Raw genomic sequence first — 25,100 nt, forward strand, 5'->3', positions numbered from 1 at the left:
TAACTTGCACTTGTAGATGTAGCAACGAACTGTGTTAAGCAGAGGGTCACCCCTTTGAATCTGGTCTGCTTGAGGTTTTTTCCTCAGAGGGAGTTTTTACTTACCACTGTTGCTCTCAGGGTTAGTAAGGTTAGACCTTACCTGTGTGAAGCGCCTTGAGGCAACTCTGTTGTGATTTGGCAGTATATAAATGAAAATAAATTTTAAAAAATATTGTTTTTGCTCCCATTTTTCATGAGCTGAACTCAAACATCTAAAACATTTACACAAAAGATGTATTTCTCACAAATATGTCTAAATCTGTGTTAGTGAGCACTTCACCTTTGGCGAGATAATCCATCCCACCTATATATATATATATATATATATATATATATATGAGAATGACAGCCTCAACACTGCATTTAATCTATTATTAGACTCTATTGGCTTTGCTCAAAAAGTAAATGAGTCCACCCACCACTTTAATCATATCTTAGATCTTGTTCTGACTTATGGTATGGAAATAGAAGACTTAACAGTATTCCCTGAAAACTCCCTTCTGTCTGATCATTTCTTAATAACATTTACATTTACTCTGATGGACTACCCAGCAGGGGGGAATAAGTTTCATTACACTAGAAGTCTTTCAGAAAGCGCTGTAACTAGGTTTAAGGATATGATTCCTTCTTTATGTTCTCTAATGCCATATACCAACACAGTGCAGAGTAGCTACCTAAACTCTGTAAGTGAGATAGAGTATCTCGTCAATAGTTTTACATCCTCATTGAAGACAACTTTGGATGCTGTAGCTCCTCTAAAAAAGAGAGCTTTAAATCAGAAGTGCCTGACTCCGTGGTATAACTCACAAACTCGTAGCTTAAAGCAGATAACCCGTAAGTTGGAGAGGAAATGGCGTCTCACTAATTTAGAAGATCTTCACTTAGCCTGGAAAAAGAGTCTGTTGCTCTATAGAAAAGCCCTCCGTAAAGCTAGGACATCTTTCTACTCATCACTAATTGAAGAAAATAAGAACAACCCCAGGTTTCTTTTCAGCACTGTAGCCAGGCTGACAAAGAGTCAGAGCTCTATTGAGCTGAGTATTCCATTAACTTTAACTAGTAATGACTTCATGACTTTCTTTGCTAACAAAATTTTAACTATTAGAGAAAAAATTACTCATAACCATCCCAAAGACGTATCGTTATCTTTGGCTGCTTTCAGTGATGCCGGTATTTGGTTAGACTCTTTCTCTCCGATTGTTCTGTCTGAGTTATTTTCATTAGTTACTTCATCCAAACCATCAACATGTTTATTAGACCCCATTCCTACCAGGCTGCTCAAGGAAGCCCTACCATTATTTAATGCTTCGATCTTAAATATGATCAATCTATCTTTGTTAGTTGGCTATGTACCACAGGCTTTTAAGGTGGCAGTAATTAAACCATTACTTAAAAAGCCATCACTTGACCCAGCTATCTTAGCTAATTATAGGCCAATCTCCAACCTTCCTTTTCTCTCAAAAATTCTTGAAAGGGTAGTTGTAAAACAGCTAACTGATCATCTGCAGAGGAATGGTCTATTTGAAGAGTTTCAGTCAGGTTTTACAATTCATCATAGTACAGAAACAGCATTAGTGAAGGTTACAAATTATCTTCTTATGGCCTCGGACAGTGGACTGTGCTTGTTCTGTTAGACCTCAGTGCTGCTTTTGATACTGTTGACCATAAAATTTTATTACAGAGATTAGAGCATGCCATAGGTATTAAAGGCGCTGCGGTGGTTTGAATCATATTTGTCTAATAGATTACAATTTGTTCATGTAAATGGGGAATCTTCTTCACAGACTAAAGTAAATTATGGAGTTCCACAAGGTTCTGTGCTAGGACCAATTTTATTCACTTTATACATGCTTCCCTTAGGCAGTATTATTAGACGGTATTGCTTAAATTTTCATTGTTACGCAGATGATACCCAGCTTTATCTATCCATGAAGCCAGAGGACACACACCAATTAGCTAAACTGCAGGATTGTCTTACAGACATAAAGACATGGATGACCTCTAATTTCCTGCTTTTAAACTCAGATAAAACTGAAGTTATTGTACTTGGCCCCACAAATCTTAGAAACATGGTGTCTAACCAGATCCTTACTCTGGATGGCATTACCCTGACCTCTAGTAATACTGTGAGAAATCTTGGAGTCATTTTTGATCAGGATATGTCATTCAAAGTGCATATTAAACAAATATGTAGGACTGCTTTTTTGCATTTACGCAATATCTCTAAAATCAGAAAGGTCTTGTCTCAGAGTGATGCTGAAAAACTAATTCATGCATTTATTTCCTCTAGGCTGGACTATTGTAATTCATTATTATCAGGTTGTCCTAAAAGTTCCCTAAAAAGCCTTCAGTTAATTCAAAATGCTGCAGCTAGAGTACTGACGGGGACTAGAAGGAGAGAGCATATCTCACCCATATTGGCCTCTCTTCATTGGCTTCCTGTTAATTCTAGAATAGAATTTAAAATTCTTCTTCTTACTTATAAGGTTTTGAATAATCAGGTCCCATCTTATCTTAGGGACCTCGTAGTACCATATCACCCCAATAGAGCGCTTCGCTCTCAGACTGCAGGCTTACTTGTAGTTCCTAGGGTTTGTAAGAGTAGAATGGGAGGCAGAGCCTTCAGCTTTCAGGCTCCTCTCCTGTGGAACCAGCTCCCAATTCAGATCAGGGAGACAGACACTCTCTCTACTTTTAAGATTAGGCTTAAAACTTTCCTTTTTGCTAAAGCTTATAGTTAGGGCTGGATCAGGTGACCCTGAACCATCCCTTAGTTATGCTGCTATAGACGTAGACTGCTGGGGGGTTCCCATGATGCACTGTTTCTTTCTCTTTTTGCTCTATATGCACCACTCTGCATTTAATCATTAGTGATCGATCTCTGCTCCCCTCCACAGCATGTCTTTTTCCTGGTTCTCTCCCTCAGCCCCAACCAGTCCCAGCAGAAGACTGCCCCTCCCTGAGCCTGGTTCTGCTGGAGGTTTCTTCCTGTTAAAAGGGAGTTTTTCCTTCCCACTGTAGCCAAGTGCTTGCTCACAGGGGGACGTTTTGACCGTTGGGGTTTTACATAATTATTGTATGGCCTTGCCTTACAATATAAAGCACCTTGGGGCAACTGTTTGTTGTGATTTGGCGCTATATAAAAAATTGATTGATTGATTGATTGATTGATTGAGTGATTGATTGATATATATATATACACACACACACACACATCTAGATCCATGGGCTACAATACGGTTCAGGACGATACTTTTTCCCGTGGTATGATTTGAATTCAAGTGTGACACAGTGCAACCTGATACAGTACTTTGTTTAATGTTGACACTCCTTTATCCAGAACAAATGAGAATAAGCCCAAGTGGCATTGCTTACTTTCAAATACCTACTTCAAAAAAGACCAATGAGCTTCTTCAGGTTTTTGCTACTGTGCTGCAGCACACTGGCTCTACTTCTGCTCGTCTTTTATCACTGGGGGCAGTGCCACATAAAGTGACAAAAAAATAAAATAAAAAATGCAGTGTCGCAAAACCTTAAAAGACAAAGCCAGCTGTTTTTAGCCTTTCTGGCTTTCAGTTCCTTTATTTTCTTATGATTGAAGCCCACTGTACAGCACAGACAAGGCAGTGGTGCATCAGCCAGAAGCAGCACAGACTTGCAGCAGCAGGGGAGTAAAAACACACATCAATAAGCGCTTAAAATTATTTTCCTCTTCTGAACCGTGAGAATGATATTCTTACCTATTTATGAAAGTAGCAGCAGAAGAGCTTCACTAAGCAATTCATAGCTGCACCTTCACACTTTGGTGTTTTGAATTGATCTGTGTTACTTTGTCCCCAACTGCTTTCTCTGTGTTATTCTGCCTTTAGCATTACTCTCTGTGGTTTAGTATTATTACGTTTGCCAAGGATGTAATAAAATCATAGGCATTTATTTATTTATTTGTCTGCCTGCCTGTCTGTCTGACTGACTCTTAGCAACATTGTATCAAAAGTGCTGCACGGAGTTTGACAAAATTTTCGCCACAGATAAATATTAGGCCATGGAAGATTCCATTAAATTTTGGAGGTGATCCAGATTCTGGATCAAGTTTCACTTTCTACAGGCTTTAAAGGATTACTGTTAGCAATATTACGTCAAAAATACTGCACGAATTCTCACCAAATTTGCTCTACAGATACATATTAGGCCATGGAAGACGCCATTAAATATGGAGGTGATCTGGATCCGGATCTGGATTCTGAATAAAGGTTTCACTTTGTATAGGCTTTGAAGGATTACATCAAATCTACTTCACGGGTCCTCACCAAATTTTCACCACACATAGATATAAGGGCATGGAAGATTCCACTGAATTTTGGAGGTGATCTGGATCCAGATTGGCAGATTGCTCTTGTTCTCTGTGTTATGTGGATCATTTTTCTTCATTGTAATTGTATTTTTACTTTGGCATTTCTTCAGAGTTCATTTTGTGTTGATTAACTTCCTGTTTCTGTTATTCCTGTTTTATGTGTTTCCACACTTTCATATTTGACTGTGTTTACAGTGTTTTCTTTTTGCCAGATTGTATATATTCGTCCTGCTTTCTTGCAATACTCTTACAGTGCTTTTTTCTAGTATATTTAAATAGCCATTACAGACCTTTGTTCTGTCCTGTGTTCCTGATCTTTACCTGCCCCATTGTGAATTGATTGCTTCATGTGAAAATTCTTTGTGACTGAACATTGTCTGTTTTTGGATGGGCCTCTACTGCCTTCCTCAGAAAGACTGTTGCCTGTTGGACTGATCACCTTTCTGCCTGACCAGTTGCCTGCTTTTTGTTTGCTGCTCAAAGATTGCCTGCTATTCTTGAATTGAGCTCTTGTGGATAACACACCTGCTTCTATCTTCCTTCCATTGTGGTTTTCTGCATTGGGGTCCATTCCCAATCCTTTACATTAATGTTAATATCGGTTCATTGACCCATTAAGACTGCATTTAGATCAATGCAAGGATCCTGACATAAATGTTATAGTCACATTATTTGCTTTAAAACCAATTTCTCATTCATATTGGCAGATTGTTACATCCCCAATAATTACCCTCTTATAGCAATACTGTGTTCTCTAGCAGTGTGTTTTTAGAACACAGATAAACAAAATCTCTCTTGCATGTTCAAACTTTTTTCATAATGCCCATTAAAATGCAAAAATGTTCTAAACTGCACAGCTTATTATCATTATTGTTATGCAGATATTGACATAATGTGCTTTTGAAAGCTATGGTCTAAAAGTATTCACAGTTTAGTGATGACACGGGGAGAAACACAGATGTGTGGAGAAAATTACACATGTAGAGGGAATGTAGGAAAATGACAGTGACAGCAGAATGAAAGGGGTGATGAGAAGAGAGGAAGAGGAACAACTGAGACTATCACTGCTTCAAGTACGCATTACACCACTATGACTGTGTATGTACTTGTAAAGTGTAACTTTTAATGCAAGCATACATGTTTTTTGCATTCTTTGTTGTTGCATTTGATCACAAACAGGTATACCAAAAACGCATAAAAGCTATTTTTAAGCAACAAATGCCAATCAAGAGGCCTATGGAGGAAGGAGTTGTTGCTTGATGATTATGATTACAATCACAGTGACTACTGAAAATGACTGCCCTGTTCCCAGAGGCTAGGACAAATACTTCTCTATGTGGCTATGACCCACTTCTCTCTCACTGCATGTGGGAAAGGAATGAAGCTAACCATCTGCATGAAAGAGTATTTTATAAGAACATACAGCAGTAATATACTGGCATAGTCTGTAATCTGGTTTGTCAGTGAGGCAAGTGAAAAAGGTATAATTTTAAACATTCAATGGCAAATACCATGTGGCTGCTGCTCTCTTACTCAATAGTAGTGGAATTTTCCATCATCTTTACTGTGAAGACAACAGAAAGTCTGATTTATCGTCACATACGAACTGCCAACATGTGAATGTAGTACCAGAAGTACTTTTCTGAGAGGGGTGGAGCACCCTGGGGAGCACCATCTATCGGGCCAGGCGATGTGTGGCAGCATGCTTTGGTGCCGTGAATCACCTCATCCACCTCACCACACGAATGCCTTGGGCCCTGGATGGTAATCACCCAAGAAGACAACAGGACCATCCTCATCTCTTGAAAGTAACCATGTATCTCCCACATCCAGATGAATCATTTGCATCTTGGCCTTCTCCATTCACTGAGGTCCTCAAAACTAAGGAACCTGCAGTCATCTATCAGTTTTTTTAACCAATATTTGACCCAGTTGTAGGAATCTCAGAAGAGCCCAATTGGAAGAATAAAAATAAGATGCAGTATGGCACCCATCACATAGAGTCGGTAGACGGTAGCAGGTTGTGCTGTGATAGCTCGCCATATACTTGCAGAGAGCATGTTCCTCAGGCGTAGCTCATGTAATGGTGGTGAGCAGGTGGTGCTGTGCATTGCCAAAAGGTATTCAAGCAAGAAATGCTCCAGCCCATGAGTTTTAGCCTCGAGGTTAGAGAACTGCCTCCCATCCCGGGGACTGTGAGTGAAGGCCAAAGGTTACACTCAAAGAAACAACACAGTGGGAAGGCACTGCTAATGTGTTGGAAGAACAGTCCTGGGTGCAGCTAACGCAACACAAAATTAAAGTTTCATCCGATTCTTTAATGAAGCTTGATAGGTTTTTGTCTAATCTCCTTTAAAGGACAATTTTGATGATTTCACCCAACATATTGACTTAAAGCGGAAAAAACACAGGTCACTGGCAACCATTTCCAAAAGCATACGACTGCAACCTGCGTCGCTTCATCCCACACTGGGTTTGAAGTCCCCGGGACAGGAGGCAGGCACTCCAACCACGAGGCTAAAACTCATGACCTCAAGTGTGTCTTGCTGGATGTTTTGGCATTGTGAAGCAAGGTTTAATTAATTAATTACTTACTTAATTGATTGATTAGCCTTGAATAAGTGTCACTGGGTTCACTTCATTCTAATATGCCATGAAAATAAATTTTCTGATAGGTAAACTCTTCAATTCAATTTATTTATACGTATGATGCCAAATCACAATACTAGTCTCCTCAAGGTGCTTCACAGGGGTAAGGTCCAACCTTACCAACCACCTTAAGCAAACAAATAAGCAACAGTGGTAAGGTAAAACTCCCTTGGGTGTTTAGTTTTTTTTTTTTTTTTTGAGGACGAAACCTCAAGCAGACTAGACTCAGAAGGGTGACCAACTGCTTTGGCCATACTAACAATAACAAAACTTCTTGGATAGGTCATCTTGAACAAAACACCCCAATAAAAGGTGCAGTGCAAATTTACAAGAGCTTCACATTCAGCTGTATTGAAGAAAATGTTACGGTTTGGTGAGTGGAACAGAGAACCCAAATGCTGGAAGTAGAAACAAGAGTTGATGGAACCAGAAAATGGATTTATTGACAAATAAATGTGCAGTGTGTGGGGGGGTTTGGGTGTGTCAGTGACCTGGAGAGTGGAGACAGGGCCTGCACAGCCAGGGAACCACAGTCTGACCGGAGTGAGGAATGGGTGATGAGATTCCGGGAGCCAGGTGGCCGTCTGCAAGCTGTCGACGTGCAATCGTGTGAGGTTCACTGAGTTTCTGGCAAAGATGATGTGAAGAGCCGGGGTTTAAATGCAGAGACTGATGAGTGGCAGGTGTGTTGATCAGCTTGAGGCACGTCACCTGTGCAGAGGACAGGGAGACAGACACCAGCAGCCGGGACAGGTAGCCCACAACAGAAAAAGACATTCACAAAAACAAATATTCAACATAGAGTCTGTAAAAATGACTCAAAATAATTTAATTAACTTTGGATTCCTGTTGCCAAATACATGGCCCTTTCCTCTGTCTTTTACTAGCAGAGAAGTGTGCCATATGACGCCACAAAGATCTTCACACATCCTCATGACAACTGAACCATCCTTGCCGTCCTGCTGTGGTGATAAAACAGGATGCAGTAGGAAAATCAAACTGTAGATGGCAGAAGCTTGGAAATATGGTGGTACTGGCTAAACTGCCTTCTGCTGCCAGCTGGCAAAGGTTTGTTTGGATGTCTGCAGACACTATATATCAGAAAGCGATGGAGAGATTGCATTGATATTCAGGTCGCTTCAGTTTGAGGAGAATTGATTAAATTTATGTGGTGACTTTAATCTGCCTCAAACCTTTATCTTTTGACATTATTACCTGATGTCACAAAGATCTGATGCCCCCTTCTGTTAGGACCTGGGTGACGATACTGCATGTGGTCTCTGTATAACGTGGAGTTATCAAACAATATCACAACTCTCAAACTGTATTCATAGCGTAGCTACTAATGACTGAAAACATTACAGTGATATTTCAAAATTTACTTGCAGTATTGTGAACTACTTTATGCACTTCTTTTTTATCATGCCCTCACTATATATTTTTTTCTCTTCCCATGTCTTTTTAAAAATTCATTACCTGCATTGACCTGATTCTGCAGGACTCATTGACTGTCTCAGACACAAGGTCTACACAAATCAGTAAAAATAGTTGGCACATCAAATGGTCCTGATACCTTCAGCCAATAGAGATGCATTTTTGGTTTTGCTCCAGCATGAAACTCCAGAAAAGCAGTCTCAAACTGGCGGCCCGCGGGCAGGATAAGGCTGACAAGCCAGTAGTTTCTGACAAATATGTTGCTAAGTGCATCCCATGTGCATTGTTTCCACAGTAACTTTGAAAAGTTACTTTATTAGTTACTTTAAAAACAATTACATTTTACAGTTATGGGCCTTTCACACTGAACACGTCGGATGCGTCAAAAGCGTCAAGAATCGGTCTAAAAAGCATTATTTTCAATGAGACGCATTGCTTTTTAGAGGTGTCAGAAGCGTCACGTCAAAAGCCGAGCTAAAGCGACGCTTCTGACAGGAGCGCGCATTGCCGCTTGTCGGCAGGCTGACGCGGTCAAAGTTCAACCCAATCCAACTTTCAACGCTCTGAGCTGTGACGTAGCTTCGCGCTGTGATTAGATGCTGGAATCCTTAAATTCCTTGCAATTGAACATTGAGAAACATTGCTCTTAAACTGTTAGACTATTTTTTCATACAGTTGTTCACAGTGGTGATCCTCGCCCCATCTTTGCTTGTGAAGGGCAGGATGCTCCTTTTATACCCATGACACTCACAATTAGTGTCCTCAGTTCCCAAATGCTTATTGAGTGTTGTTAGAAGGAAAGGTGATGTAACACAGTGGTAAACATACCACTGTCCGAGTTTTTTTGAAACGTGTTGCAGGCATACATTTCAAAATGAGACAATATTTGCACAAAAACAAAATTTTATCAGTTTGTTTATCTGTGGTGAGCCTTTTTTTCTTCTTCTTTTTTTCTTAGAATTTGCCTGGCAACCACAATTTTTTTCAACTTTTCAGTTTCTGAATTCTTTTTCAGATCATTTTCGCAGAACGTCGGTTATCTCTGCTATGCACTCATCGTTGCTTGTTGGCACTTGGTTTCTGACTGATAACTGGAAGATAGACAAACAGGTATAAAACTGCAACCTTAATCCCATTTTGGTGGTGCAGGAGTGATTGAGGTGCTTTTGATTGCGATATAATGCAAAAAGTGCACCAAATGGGCTTTTCAATATTAAATTAAAATGTCCACCATATCCACAATCCAGATCAGTCAAGTGATAGTGAGCACCAGTCTGCACCTCACTTTCAAATATGAGAGTGATTGAGGCGTGTTTGATTAAGATATAGTTATATTAAGGTATAGTCTTACACACCTCTCTGCAGCTTCTCTCCCTCTGCCATCCCCTCATTACCCCATCCCCGTAGAGACGGTGTCTGCTCCCAGACCACCAATAACCATCAAAAATGTATTTAAGCATAAAAATTCAAAAAGAAAAAATAATATAGCACCTTCAACTTCACCACAGACTAAAACAGTTAAATGTGGTCTATTAAACATTAGGTCTCTCTCTTCTAAGTCCCTGTTGGTAAATGATATAATAATTGATCAACATATTGATTTATTCTGCCTTACAGAAACCTGGTTACAGCAGGATGAATATGTCAGCTTAAATTAGTCAACACCCCCGAGTCACACTAACTGTCAGAATGCTCGTAGCACGGGCCGAGGCGGAGGATTAGCAGCAATCTTCCATTCCAGCTTATTAATTAATCAAAAACCCAGACAGAGCTTTAATTCATTTGAAAGCTTGACTCTTAGTCTTGTCCATCCAAATTGGAAGTCCCAAAAACCAGTTTTATTTGTTATTATCTATCATCCACCTGGTTGTTACTGTGAGTTTCTCTGTGAATTTTCAGACCTTTTGTCTGACTTAGTGCTTAGCTCAGATAAGATAATTATAGTGGGCGATTTTAACATCCACACAGATGCTGAGAATGACAGCCTCAACACTGCATTTAATCTATTATTAGACTCTATTGGCTTTGCTCAAAATGTAAATGAGTCCACCCACCACTTTAATCATATCTTAGATCTTGTTCTGACTTATGGTATGGAAATAGAAGACTTAACAGTATTCCCTGAAAATTCTTGAAAGGGTAGTTGTAAAACAGCTAACTGATCATCTGCAGAGGAATGGTCTATTTGAAGAGTTTCAGTCAGGTTTTCGAATTCATCATAGTACAGAAACAGCATTAGTGAAGGTTACAAATGATCTTCTTATGGCCTCGGACAGTGGACTCATCTCTGTGCTTGTTCTGTTAGACCTCAGTGCTGCTTTTGATACTGTTGACCATAAAATTTTATTACAGAGATTAGAGCATGCCATAGGTATTAAAGGCACTGCGCTGCGGTGGTTTGAATCATATTTGTCTAATAGATTACAATTTGCTCATGTAAATGGGGACTCTTCTTCACAGACTAAAGTTAATTATGGAGTTCCACAAGGTTCTGTGCTAGGACCAATTTTATTCACTTTATACATGCTTCCCTTAGGCAGTATTATTAGACGGTATTGCTTAAATTTTCATTGTTACGCAGATGATACCCAGCTTTATCTATCCATGAAGCCAGAGGACACACACCAATTAGCTAAACTGCAGGATTGTCTTACAGACATAAAGACATGGATGACCTCTAATTTCCTGCTTTTAAACTCAGATAAAACTGAAGTTATTGTACTTGGCCCCACAAATCTTAGAAACATGGTGTCTAACCAGATCCTTACTCTGGATGGCATTACCCTGACCTCTAGTAATACTGTGAGAAATCTTGGAGTCATTTTTGATCAGGATATGTCATTCAAAGCACATATTAAACAAATATGTAGGACTGCTTTTTTGCATTTACGCACTATCTCTAAAATTAGAAAGGTCTTGTCTCAGAGTGATGCTGAAAAACTAATTCATGCATTTATTTCCTCTAGGCTGGACTATTGTAATTCATTATCAGGTTGTCCTAAAAGTTCCCTAAAAAGCCTTCAGTTAATTCAAAATGCTGCAGCTAGAGTACTAACGGGGACTAGAAGGAGAGAGCATATCTCACCCATATTGGCCTCTCTTCATTGGCTTCCTGTTAATTCTAGAATAGAATTTAAAATTCTTCTTCTTACTTATAAGGTTTTGAATAATCAGGTCCCATCTTATCTTAGGGACCTCGTAGTACCATATCACCCCAATAGAGCGCTTCGCTCTCAGACCGCAGGCTTACTTGTAGTTCCTAGGGTTTGTAAGAGTAGAATGGGAGGCAGAGCCTTCAGCTTTCAGGCTCCTCTCCTGTGGAATCAGCTCCCAATTCAGATCAGGGAGACAGACACCCTCTCTACTTTTAAGATTAGGCTTAAAACTTTCCTTTTTGCTAAAGCTTATAGTTAGTGTTGTATGGCTGGGGGTGCCTGGCTGTCTTCTGTTTCTGTCTTTTGTTTTTCCTTCCAGGTGGCACGCGTTTAGGACTGAGTGACTGTGTGGCTGAGTTATCAGGACCTCACCGTGATCACCTGAGGCTGATCATGTGCAGCTCGTCAGGACTCACAGCTGTGGTGCATCTACATGGATTGGGGCATGGTGGCATTTAAGTCTGGAGTACACAGTGTGTATTTGCCAGAGACTCGACCTTGTGACCAGACGGGTGAGATCGTCGTCTTGAGAGCCATCTCATCATCATGGATGCAGAGACCGTCCAGGTTTGATGCTATGGTCTGTGAAAGAGGAGGGGGTGAGGTCTCACGCTCGTCAGCACACTTCCTGAGGTACGTTAGGTTTTGTGACTAACATGAGTACAGTCAGTAAATGTGGTGTCCCTCACACCTTATTATATTGAGCTGTTATGTTAGTCGTTTAATCAGCTCCCACTGCAGTTGAGAATGTGAACTGGGTGTTCCATGCCTGCAGGGTGGGAAGCTGATTAGTGATTAAGCCAGGAAGTGTTTGCTGTTTATGTACACCTTTGAGTGGTCTCTCTGTGTGTGGAGTGTGGACTCACATGATGGTTATCGTTTTTTCACAGACTCGGTTTGTCGCGGCCACCTGGGGGGTGTCGGCGGGGTCCTTGGGTCCGAACTATTTCTGGCTCCGGACCGTTTGTGCTGCCTGGAGCGCACCGTATTACCACCTCACCAGACCGCGCACTCATTTGTTGTATTTATCACATCACTGTTATGTTATTAAATTCAGTTATCCTTTGTACCGTGCTCTGGTTATTTCATACTGGGTCCATCAAACGCTGGTCGGTTCTCCGTCCTGCGTCCGACACATAACAGTTAGGGCTGGATCAGGTGAACCTGAACCATCCCTTAGTTATGCTGCTATAGACGTAGACTGCTGGGGGGTTCCCATGATGCACTGTTTCTTTCTCTTTTTGCTCTGTATGCACCACTCTGCATTTAATCATTAGTGATCGATCTCTGCTCCCCTCCACAGCATGTCTTTTTCCTGGTTCTCTCCCTCAGCCCCAACCAGTCCCAGCAGAAGACTGCCCCTCCCTGAGCCTGGTTCTGCTGGAGGTTTCTTCCTGTTAAAAGGGAGTTTTTCCTTCCCACTGTAGCCAAGTGCTTGCTCACAGGGGGTCGTTTTGACCGTTGGGGTTTTACATAATTATTGTATGGCCTTGCCTTACAATATAAAGCGCCTTGGGGCAACTGTTTGTTGTGATTTGGCGCTATATAAAAAAAAAATTGATTGATTGATATAATGTAAAATATACATTAAATGGGGTTTTAATGTTAAATTTAAATGGCCACAAAATGTGTAATCTGGATCAGATCCGGATCAAACTTTGTCAGTCGATTTATTCCTAGGGTGAATAAAATGTCTGTGGGTCACAGAGCTTTCTCTTATCGTGCACCTGCTCTGTGGAACGATCTCCCTGCGCACATAAGGCAGTCGGATTCTGTGGAGAGTTTTAAATCAAGACTTAAGACCCATTTGTTTTCCCTGTTTTATCGTTAGTATATTATGTTATAATGTTTTTTAATTGTTTTTACTCTTTTATGGTTTTGCTAAAAAAAAAATTTAAAAAAATTAAAGCACAATTAAAAGATTAAAAAAACTTACTTGCCTCACTGTTCTCAAAAACTGAGTGAGTGTGCAAAAGGGAGACTTAGTGAGGGAAGCCACCAAGACACCCATGACAACTCTGAAGGAATTACAGGCTTCTGTCTCTGTGAATGGAAAAAACTTATGGATCGCATAACTTTTGTCTGTTGTATCACTGGCTTTTCAGCTTCATGGTGGAGTGAAACTTTTTTTTTCCCAATAAAATGCAAAATTCCAGCTAGAGTTTGCCAGAAGGCACATGAGAGACTCCAACCCAGATATGATCCATTTTCTTGGATAGACTAGTGTTGCTCTCCAATCACAGCTACAGTAAAGGTGGCTCTGTATTAGACTACCATTACGTATGAGGCCGATCTGCTCTGTGTTAGCCTGATCCCGTCAGATCTCAGAAGCTAAGCAGTGCAGGACCTGGTTAGTACTTGGATGGGAGACCTCTTTGGAACACCAGCGGCTGCGTGTGTTTCTCCAGGTAAAACTAGAGTTGCATCAGGAAGGGCATCTGGCGTAAAACTTGTGCCAGCTACCAATGCGGATCTGGTTGTATCCGCTGTGGCGACCCCCAACACAAAAAAAAAAAAACGGGAGCAGCCGAATGGACAACAAACAATGTATGAGGGTTTTATTCCAGGTACGTGCTCCATGTTTCTTCTCTGTGTCCTTGGATGATGGGGGATGTAACCTGTGATGGACTCCCCCTGTGTATATTCAGGGGGAGTCTCTCATCCATATCTCATCAGACTCTCATCTCCTTCATGCTACGGTATATGGAGATAAGCACCAGACTGATGGGCCTCAGGGAGTATATATAGGACTTACGGCACTTCTACTTCCATCACTTATGGACTGTGAAACTATACAATGGGCTGTAATTCTTCAGTGGTTAATATGATGTTTTTGTTCAATCCTTTATTTATTTATTTATTTATTTTTATTTCATCTGTATTGTTTTGGTCTACAAAGACAAGATTACAAAACTTGTCACTGACTGGATATTTCTCCTAAAGAACACATGGTTTTGTAGCCAGTAACAATTAGCGTCTGTCTTTGAAACATTTTAGCAATCTTATTTTTTTAAAGTGCTTTGTCACTTGTTTTAAAAATGTAATTAATTTGCCTTATGTAAAACTCTGTTTAATTAAACACGTTAATGTTAGTTTATCTCATGGGCTCGTGTGCCAGGGTTCTGAAGAGGCTTTCCGGAGTTGCAGTCTTTGTCAGGTGCATAATTGCGCACTTGTGGGTGGTTGAAACTGAGTACAGGAAAGAATATAACCTGTCAGGAACCAGACTTACAAGCCTGTCGTGCACGTTAACTATCCATGCTGGTCTGCAGGTGTCTGCAGTGTGAACAGGGAAATGTCAGGAAAAATAAAAGGGCAGCCTGCACATGCAAGGAGAAAAGATGTTTGCATTTTGGACAAGCACAAGCTCACATTCAGCTGCACAGAATTTGATGGATGCAAACCTCATCTGGCAGCTACATTATGCTGCTCGATGGAAATAAATGAGTTAAATCAGCAGCCTGTCCGTAGGACACTGTAACTGCCCATTACTACATTGGTCTGGCATGACATCTGTGTTTGTGTATGGTCTGGTATTGTCCGCATCCTGAGTGTGGAGCCAGCCAATTCAGGAGTAATGGGATTACGCTTCGTACAGATGCAGCATTTTACTACCATAGAATAATCACATTTCTCAGTCATCATGATAATGTGTCCTGTATGAAAACAATGATGCACTGTAGTGGATTTCAAACTTTTTATTTGTGCCAAAAAAAGCCAAAAAAAAGTAATACAGCTGTTCCTAAAACAATAATTTAATATTTATTTAATATTAAAAAATATACTGGAATAACTTAAATGGACTGCATTTATATAGCGCTTTTCCATCTGCAACAGACGCTCAAAGCACTTTACAGTAATGCCTCACATTCACCCCCATGTCAGGGTGCTGCCATACACGGTACTCACTACACACCGGGAGAAACTAGGGGATTATGGACCTTGCCCAAGGGCCCTTAGTGATTTTCCGGTTGGATTGGGATTGGAACCTCTGAGGATCCTCTGGTCTCAAGCCCAACACTTAAGCACTAGACCATCACCTCCCCATAACTTAAATATAAAATATATAATTTTTTTTAATATTATAATTATAAGTTGCTGAAAAACTGTGATAATTCTTTTAAAGTAACATGATACATGACTCGTTAAGCACGGTGGAATAGTGGTTAGCACTTGATGCCTCACAACAAGAAGGTCATGTGTTCGATTCCTACCTGTGGCCTTTCTGTGTGGAGTGTGTTTGCATTTGTTTTCTCTGGATGCTCTGGTTTCCTTCCACATTTAAAAACATGCAGGTTAGGTGAATTGGAAACTTTATAATTGTCCAGGTCTCCCTTGCAAAAGAGGTCTTGTTGTCAATGAGACTAACTTGGTTCAATTTAAAACTAAGTTTTTCATTTTAGGCCAAAATCTGTCCATTCATAAATTCAGTGTCATCTATCGGGTAACCTATTTAACTTGTAGTTTTTAAGTTAATTGCTGATATGTATCTGTTATATTTTAATTCAGTTGCAGTTTTGATTTTTCCCCCATCCAAGAAAAAACAAAGGTTGCAAACCGTTGTGTTGCAGGACTCAATATTCACTTCCAGCCTTCTGTTTCTTTTCGTACCCATTCCAGTGTACACACTCACCCTGTCCAAGGAGATCCATTTCCTCACCAGAAAGTCTCCAGTGAGCAATTTTTCATTTGTGTCCGTTTGATTCCATATCACTATGTGACCTTTTAATCCGGTTTAAAGGAAATGACAGGTGCCACTCTGACTGGTTAGCATTATGACAGGACCCTAACACTAACCTTTGCACTGGGTTTACTTGCGTTTAAGGTAACAACAAGGGGTTTGGACATGCCCCAAATGGATTTGCGTTCCGTGTTTTGGTCCGTGCACTGTAGATCCACAGGGTAAAGCCCTGCATTTTTTGGCTGAAGAAGATTTGTGGCTGTAGCAGGTCTCCCATCTTGCTGCCGTGTTTATTGATTGTTGAAAGGTAACGGATTACACCCTCAGAGTGCTCATCTCACAGATGGCCTGGTCTTAATGAGCCCTTTCTAAGGAACCAGATGCTTCTGTGCTGCAGTACGCGAGGCTCTTTGAGCTTCTGACTGAAGGAATCTTACATTTTTAATCCACAGCCCAGAGAAAGAAAACTCAAAGTCTTCTCTGTTAATGTTCTTCACATCAGGGTTTCATAAACGTGTGTGAATGTGGTTCTAATGATGTCTTAAATGGAGCGTTGTGATAATTTTGTGTATTTGTCCTTCTCTGCTTGTTTCTGTTTCTGACTGTCTGTTTTACTCTCCATCTGCATGTTTTGATGGGAAATTGCCATTAATCAAATGTCCTCCCAAATGAAAACGCATCCCGTAATTCAGCCATTGAGAGGTGGAAGTGTAAAAGATGTGTAGACAGGAATCCATTTTCATTCTCCAATATGTTCCATGGAGAATGTGATGACCAGCAGAGGGCAGCGCAGACTATTGTGGGTTTTAGAGTAAAAATTGAAGCGATGATGACATGCAGATTGTCTTCTTCTCTTCCAGGGTCAAAGTGTTTCGTGGAAAGAAGGTCCTCGGGGACTACGATATCAAAGTGGAGCAGGTAAAACATTGATTTTTTTTTTTTTCCAAGTTCAGTCATGCTGCACAGCTTTTTGAAAACGGACAACAGGGATGAAGCTCTCAAACATTTTCACTGCAACATTGTGCCTGAGGATGTGTCAGGAAAAACAGAAGCGATCACAGATGGCAAATATGTTTCAGAATATCAGAGCAGGTTGAACGCTGATAATGTACCACCTGTGGGGAACATTTATTTCCTCCTCACCAAAGATCTGAATCTGTCACATGTAAAGTGGATGATTTTAATTTCAGGTCTAGGTCCTGTTTGTCACAGGAGAAAGAAACCAAAATGTTAAAAAATTATGTTTTATGTCAAGCATTTTGGAAAAAGTCCTCATCCAGATCCCAATGATCTTGATGATCACATGCTACAGAGGTCACCAACCCTGTTCATGGAGATCACCTGCTCTGCATGTTATCCAATTCTCCCAGCTCCACCCACTGCTATTTCAATAAATCAGGTGCACTCAGCCAATCAAAAGTTAGGAAGCACCAGACTTGACTAATGAACGAAGATGACAGCAGGTGGATCATGGTTACATCTGAGTGCATAATGTACTCTATATTTACTTATTTTAATTTTATTTGCTATAATCAAAATTAAGTCCAACATACGTAGAAAATAAAAACGGAACTCAAAACAGAATGAAGCGTAAACACAAATATCTAGATAAAGAACTGAAGAGCAAAACCTACATGAAGAATTGTGAACAGGGGAAACATAAGGACATGACAGGAATAAAAACAGAAAGATGCAATGAGCTTTGAATCAGACAGAGGAAGATCACACAGATGACACGCACACGCAGGGGAGAGAACTCCACAGATACAAACCCACACACACACGCCATAGACATGACAGAGACTTACAAGAACGAGAGCCAGCGGACAGACACGCACACACCAGACTCTACACAACACAACACCACAAGGGCCCACATGGAAGACAGAGGGAGGACACACACAAAATGCAAAAAGGGACATGGGCAAATCTAAATACATACAGACACAACCAACAGGATGCACCCACAACCATTTTATTAATTTAGATGATAGCTGCATTTTCACATGTTCTTATATTCAGTTGCAATAAATTATTTTCAGCTAATGATGGCTTTTGTTACTTTTTTACAGTATAACATCAGTTAATTCATATTGGTTGAACCATTCAACTAGTTATTTCAAATAAACATCTTTCTTCTTATATTATTAATACTGTGTGACTGAATTTAAAATAACAATCATGTGGCATTTCACACCAAATATGTTTTTACCTAATAAATGTTGACAGTTAAATTACGATGTCAGGGATGGATGGATACATGAACATTTCCAAGTCACTGAATACAGTGAGGCAAATAAGTATTTGATCCACTGTCAAACTTGTAAGTTTTCCCACCTACAAAGACTGGAGAGGTCTGTAATTTTTATCGTAGGCACACTTCAACTGTCGGAGACAGAGTCTAAAATACAAATTCAGAAAATCACATTGTACATCTTGGACTTTCTTTACATCAATTATGAAGAATTAAATACAAATACTATGGCACTCTAAGGTAAATCTGTATTGAGTACAGTAGACAGTTCTCAAAAACCAAGTGACTATGCAAGAAGGAGAAGAGTGAGGAAAGCCACCAAGACACCCAGACAACCCAGAAGAAGCTACAGGCTTCTCTGGCTGTGACTGGAGAAGTTGTGCATATTTTGCAGTTTGTATCACCAGTTATACAGCTTCATTGTGAAGTGGAATAGAGGAGGATTTTCTTAAAAACAAGACCTGAAAGTTCAGCTACAATTTGCCAGAAGGTGCATCTGAGATGCAAGCCTAGATTTAATTTTTGGTGAAAGAAAATTGAGAAGTCTGATTTAATTTTTATATTTGAAATTGCCTAAACAAATTAACCCTCAAGTGACTGAGTGGAGTCATTTATGACCCCGGTCATATATTTTTGTGCACCATTTTTTTTGTAAATTGGAAAAGTGTTTCCTACCATGAATTCATTTATGACCCCGGGAAGATCTATGAGATTTTCAACATTATAGCTTGAGATGGTATTGTAATTTGTCAACTCTAATCATTTATATTTTACTGTTTTGCATGGAACCCTAGCCAACAGACCTATAGTAAGATTTACAGCTGCACAAGCACTGACACTGATTCTTGATGCCCAGGGTGAGGATGAAAAGGATGATGGATAAATATATTAGAGAGTGAAATAAATATGAAGAACCTTAAAACAATCATTTATATAGTTGTAGAAATATTCCAATATAAAGTCAATGGGGTCAAAAATAAATAACCCCACTCTCTCATATTTGTCAGTAAAATAGCTTGGTCGCTTCAGGGATAAAGAGTGGGAAATACTAAGCGGCCCAATACTTTTGGAGGGCACTGTAACTTCAAAATGCCATTAAAAAATTAAATTAAAAAATTAAATTATTAAAGCTGTTGAAGGCCTGTTTACATATTTTTTTCATTAATGAGGTAAACTCTTGCCATTATACCTGTTTTTCTTAAAGTGTTAAGTGTCTTTTTGCGCTGTAAGTGGTGAAGCTGGAAGCAGACGACCGTCTTTGTTTCCTCCTAGGCTGAATTCTCCGAGATTAATCTCATCTCTCATTCAAATGGAACCTGTAATGTGGACATGCAAGTCATCAGAGGCGGGACCAAAGTGGTCAGGTAGGTAATACACACACACACACACACGCACATGCACACACATATAGTTTAAGATTTTAGAAGCTGTCACACTTAAACTTACCCACAATTAAGAATGTGTTCTTCCAACAGTAAAATTGCTTTCTTATGACTATGAGTGTGATGTTTACCTGTATATACTGTATATAACAGATACTTTACTGACTAAGATAAAGGTCTCAAACTGAAAATTGACAGTTACTGTGGTGCAGTTGAAATGGATCTCTGCAACTGCAATTTTTTTTTTTCGTGCATTTTGCTGTTGGCTTTTTTTCCTGATTAGGTCTTAGCTTGTATTTTAATTACTCTTAATTATAAATCATTTCAGACAAAAACCATCTGTGCCAAATACATAAGCATAAAAGTGTTTCATTGATATGCATCACCAGAAAATAGAGGAACGTTTAACTGAGAAAAATGAATGAGGGCTTCCATGCACTCCAAAAGCTGAACACCCTGCTGCAACACATCATGTCCCATGCACAAATCAGTGCCAACAACAGTATATGTTGACAATCACGGCACATATTGTCACCAGTCATCAGAGCATCCAGCAGTCTGGAAGAAACCCTCCTGAGTCCCGTTTTTCGATGATCACTTCACTTGCATCCCATGAAGTGAAACATGCTGCAGTATGCAGACATTTCAGCCTGTTATCTGGATAAATACAGTCAAAGAAAATATTATTTGGTAAAATAATAATAGTAGTAAAAATAATAATAATAACAAGAAGAAGAATTCAATCTGTAGGTAAAGAATGGCCTTAAAATAAAAAAAGTGAAATAAAAGCAGGAAGTAATGCCAGGTCAGCTAAACGCAGGATATATACAGTGAGGAAAATAAGTATTTGAACACCCTGCGATTTTGCAAGTTCTCCCACTTAGAAATCATGGAGGGGTCTGAAATTTTCATCTAGGTGCATGTCCACTGTGAGAGACATATTCTAAAAAAAAAATCCGGCAATCACAATGTATGATTTTTTTAAATCATTTATTTGTATGTTACTGCTGCAAATAAGTATTTGAACACCTGTGAAAATCAATGTTAATATTTGGTACAGTAGCCTTTGTTTGCAATTACAGAGGCCAAATGTTTCCTGTAGTTTTTCACCAGGTTTGCACACACTGCAGCAGGGATTTTGGTCCACTCCTCCATACAGATCTTCTCTAGATCTTTCAGGTTTGGAGTTTCAGCTCCCTCCAAAGATTTTCTATTGAGTTCAGGTCTTGAGACTGGCCAGGCCACTCCAGGACCTTGAAATGCTTCTTATGGAGCCCCTCCTTAGTTGCCTTGGCTGTGTGTTTGGGGTCATTGTCATGCTGGAAGACCCAGCCATGACCCATCTTCAATGCTCTTACTGAGGGAAGGAGGTTGTTTGCCAAAATCTCGCAATACATGACCCCATCCATCCTCCCTTCAATACGGTGCAGTCGTCCTGTCCCCTTTGCAGAAGAGCACCCCCAGAGTATGATGTTTCCACTCCCATGCTTCACGGCTGGGATGGTTTTCTTGGGGTTGTTCTCATCCTCTAAACATGGTAAGTGGAGTTGATTCCAGAAAGCTCTATCCTGGTCTCATCTGACCACATGACCTTCTCCCATGCCTCCTCTGGATCAACCAGATGGTCACTGGTGAACAAACAGGCCTGGACATGTGCTGGCTTGAGCAGGGGGACCTTGTTGCCCTGCAGGATTTTAAACCATGACAGCATCATGTGTTACTCATGTAATCTTTGTGACTGTGGTCCCAGCTCTCTTCAGGTCATTGACCAGGTCCTCCTGTGTAGTTCTGAGCTTTCTCAGAATCATCCTTACCCCACAAAGTGAGATCTTGCATGGAATCCCAGACAGAGGGAGATTGACAGTCATCTTGTGTTTCTTCCACTTTCTAATAAATAATCATAACAGTTGTCTTCTACCAAGCTGCTTGCCTGTTGTCCTGTAGTCCATCCCAGCCTTGTGCAGGTCTATAGTTTTGTCCTTGGTGTCCTTAGACAGCTCTTTGGTCTTGGCTATGGTGGACAGGTTGGAGTGTGATTGATTGAGTGTGTGAACAGGTGTCTTTTATATAGGTAACAAGTTCAGCCAGGTGCAGTTAATACAGGTAAAGAGTGCAGAATAAGAGGGCTTCTTAAAGAAAAATTAACAGGTCTGTGTGAGCCAGAATTCTTGCTGGTTGGTAAGTGTTCAAATACTTATTTGCAGCAGTAACATACAAATAAATTATTAAAAAATCATACATTATGATTTCTGGATTTTTTTAGATTATGTCTCTCACAGTGGACATGCACCTAAGATGAAAATTTCAGACCCCTCCATGATTTCTAAGTGGGAGAACTTGCAAAATCGCAGGGTGTTCAAATACTTATTTTCCTCACTGTAGTCTGATCAAGTTAAGGTCCTGTCAGAGCTGGTGACTGGGTTTTAGCATTGACATCTGTGATAAAGGGGTTTGTTGTTTCTTGCTGCTTCAAAGAGCTTTGTATTGGTCTGTAAGTTAGAGTGTATCTTTGTAAAGTCCTCGGAAACATTAATCCATATTTGGAGCTCTGCCTGACTGTCTGTATTCATAAAGTGTTTGATTTCACACATAACACGATTGAGGGGGAATGCACACAAAGGAGTATTCGAATACCACTCATGAAAAAACGGAGCTGCCTCAAAACCCTCGTGCAGTAGTTGCCACATCCATTCGACCACAGCACATGCACTCTCGTGCAGCTCGCACCGGAAGCCCATTCGACCGGTGGGCAAGATGAAATCGCACCGCCATCTGGTCGTGCTTGCAACATTCACATGGCATGTCGAACGCAGGTCAGACATATCGTCCCGTGGCCAAGGGGCTGCACAAAATCATTGGACATGTCAAACCTTGGCCGAATGGCACAATTGAGGCAGCCTTCACACCAGCAGCCAAATGATGGCGAATGGTGTGCGAGTGCCCATTGGACCCACTCTCGGCCGGAGTCCAGGTGCCACCCACAAACATTGAACACCATTCGTGGGGCACTTAGAAAAGGTGGTGCCATTCACAGTATTAAATATAATGCAGTGCAAAATACCCTCGGCCATATGAGCCTTGTGTTCTTTATAATTTGCAGTTATTTAATTAATTATTAAGATCCTGTTGTCTTACATACAATTTGTACATGTTCAGTAAAGCCCCTCTATTAATCAGTCAATCAAAAACAATATTTACGTTTTTACAGCATGTGTAGGAGGCTTTTCCTGTGCGTGTACTAGAGCTGAAACAACTAATTGAGTTAATTGATTAAAATAGATTAAAATAGTTGTCAACTAATTTAGTCATCGATTAGTTGTTAAATAACTTTGTTTTACCGCAAATGTTTCATTTCTTTCATATAATCAACCGAGCTTTGTTTTGAATCTTGAACCAATGAAGAAGTGCTTCGAGCTGCTGCTTCGTTGGTTTCATTTGTTTTATTTCGCTTTATCTTAATTTTTCCCCACTAAAACCCTAAAGAGCATATGTCTGTGAGGAATATTTACCCTTTTTATGTTAAACTGACCTGTTATGGTCTTCTGAAACAGTTGATAGATGTATTTTATGCTAACGCCGATGCTAACGTGTTAGCATGTCTATGGCATTTTCAGTGTTAAAGTTAGCATTAAGCTGCTGGCATTTCAGCATGTTTGTGCATTTGTTTTCTGTATAATAATTAATGGCTCAGCGTTTGTTGTTGTAAAAGAGTCAAATGTATTACAAATTATAATATTTTTAATTTATTATTTATATATTAATAATAATAGCAACAACAATAATAATAGTAATAATAACTAATAATGCTACAATATAATTTTAGAGAAAGAGACATGAGTCACGTGTCATTGTAAAATGACCATATAGTTTACAAGTTATACAGAGAATGTTGCACATATGAGTCAGGCTACAGTTTTTGATTTAGGTTTTATGGTTAACTGGTTATGCTAATTGCTCATTTGCAGCAACAAAAATACCTCTTTTTTCACCATATATTTTATAACATTTATATGTTTCACTGTTGTGTTATGGGAACTCAGCACTTTGATAAAGCTATGCCATTTGAAATAATTATTTTTGTTCTTTATTATAAACTGTTTTATTCTTTATTATTTTATATTTCAACAGCCAAGGGACATTTGACCATTTATTGATTTTCAAGTATTTTAAGTTTTCAAATAATGTTCTGTTGTTAAATAAAGTGATCGAAGGAGAGAAAAATTGTTTCTGGGAACATTTAAAAAAAAATCCCAGCTAATCCGATTAATCATGTTGAAACCCCTTCAGATTCATCGATGATCCAAATAATCGTTTGTTGCAGCCCTAGCGTGTACATGAGCTTTTGACAAAAGTGAAAGTTATGCAAATCAAGGAATATTTTTAGATGGACCTCTGTGCATTTGCTGGTATTAATGAGACAAATTTAACTCCTTAGGAAGTTAGCTTTGAGTTAGCAGAAGTTAGCATACATGCTAATGCCGCAAAATGTGTTATCGGGTTATAAAAAGAGTGTTTTCAGTTTTAGAAGTGTTTATTTCTCTCTGTCTTTTACATAATATATAACAAAGAGGATATATTTACACACAAACAAAACTGAGTTTTGCAGGTAGCTACCAGCCTATGACGTCACCATGCTAATGCTCGTGAAATACATTCAGAGGTATTATTAGGTTCCAAAAATGGTGTTTTCAGTTTCAGAAGTGTTTATTTCTCGCTGGCTTTTTCATAATGTATGTGTTGTGTGGGCCGCCAGAAGAGGAGGTACTGCTGGCCCACCACCAGAGGGCGCCCTGCCTGAAGTGCGGGCTTCAGGCACGAGAGGGCGCTGCCTACAGGAACAGCTGAGGTGACAGCTGTCACTCATCAACCATGACAGCTGTCACCGATCATCTGCATCACACCTGGAATAAAAGCAGGAAGACACCTCCACCACATCGCCGAGATATCGACTTCAGTGAGAGGTAATATCCTCAGCCATTTGTGGTTACCTTATAATCTGTATATTGTGAGTGTTTGCAGGAGTACCGGTCCCTTGTTTTGTGGAAGCTGAGTGAGTGCAGGACGGCAATCTTTTCCTCTGAGGGATCACTGCATACTCTTCAGAATATTGAGTGAGAGGTGGAGGTGGAATTCCCACCATTATTGTTACAGGG

The 25,100-nt window shown here is 39.9% G+C and overlaps 1 protein-coding gene across 1 annotated transcript in view; it reads left to right on the forward strand.

Moving 5' to 3' along the window:
• syn2b (synapsin IIb) overlaps window positions 1-25,100 on the forward strand; it is a 266,425-nt gene that overhangs the window by 134,706 nt on the left and 106,619 nt on the right. The window contains exons 2-3 of the mRNA XM_034166202.1: window positions 17,172-17,229; window positions 19,838-19,929. Of these exons, the coding sequence (XP_034022093.1) occupies window positions 17,172-17,229; window positions 19,838-19,929 (150 nt within the window). The remainder of the gene's footprint in view (window positions 1-17,171; window positions 17,230-19,837; window positions 19,930-25,100) is intronic.

This window comes from Thalassophryne amazonica, chromosome 3 (genome assembly GCF_902500255.1).
Source record: "Thalassophryne amazonica chromosome 3, fThaAma1.1, whole genome shotgun sequence".
Classification (NCBI taxonomy): Eukaryota; Metazoa; Chordata; class Actinopteri; order Batrachoidiformes; family Batrachoididae; genus Thalassophryne; species Thalassophryne amazonica.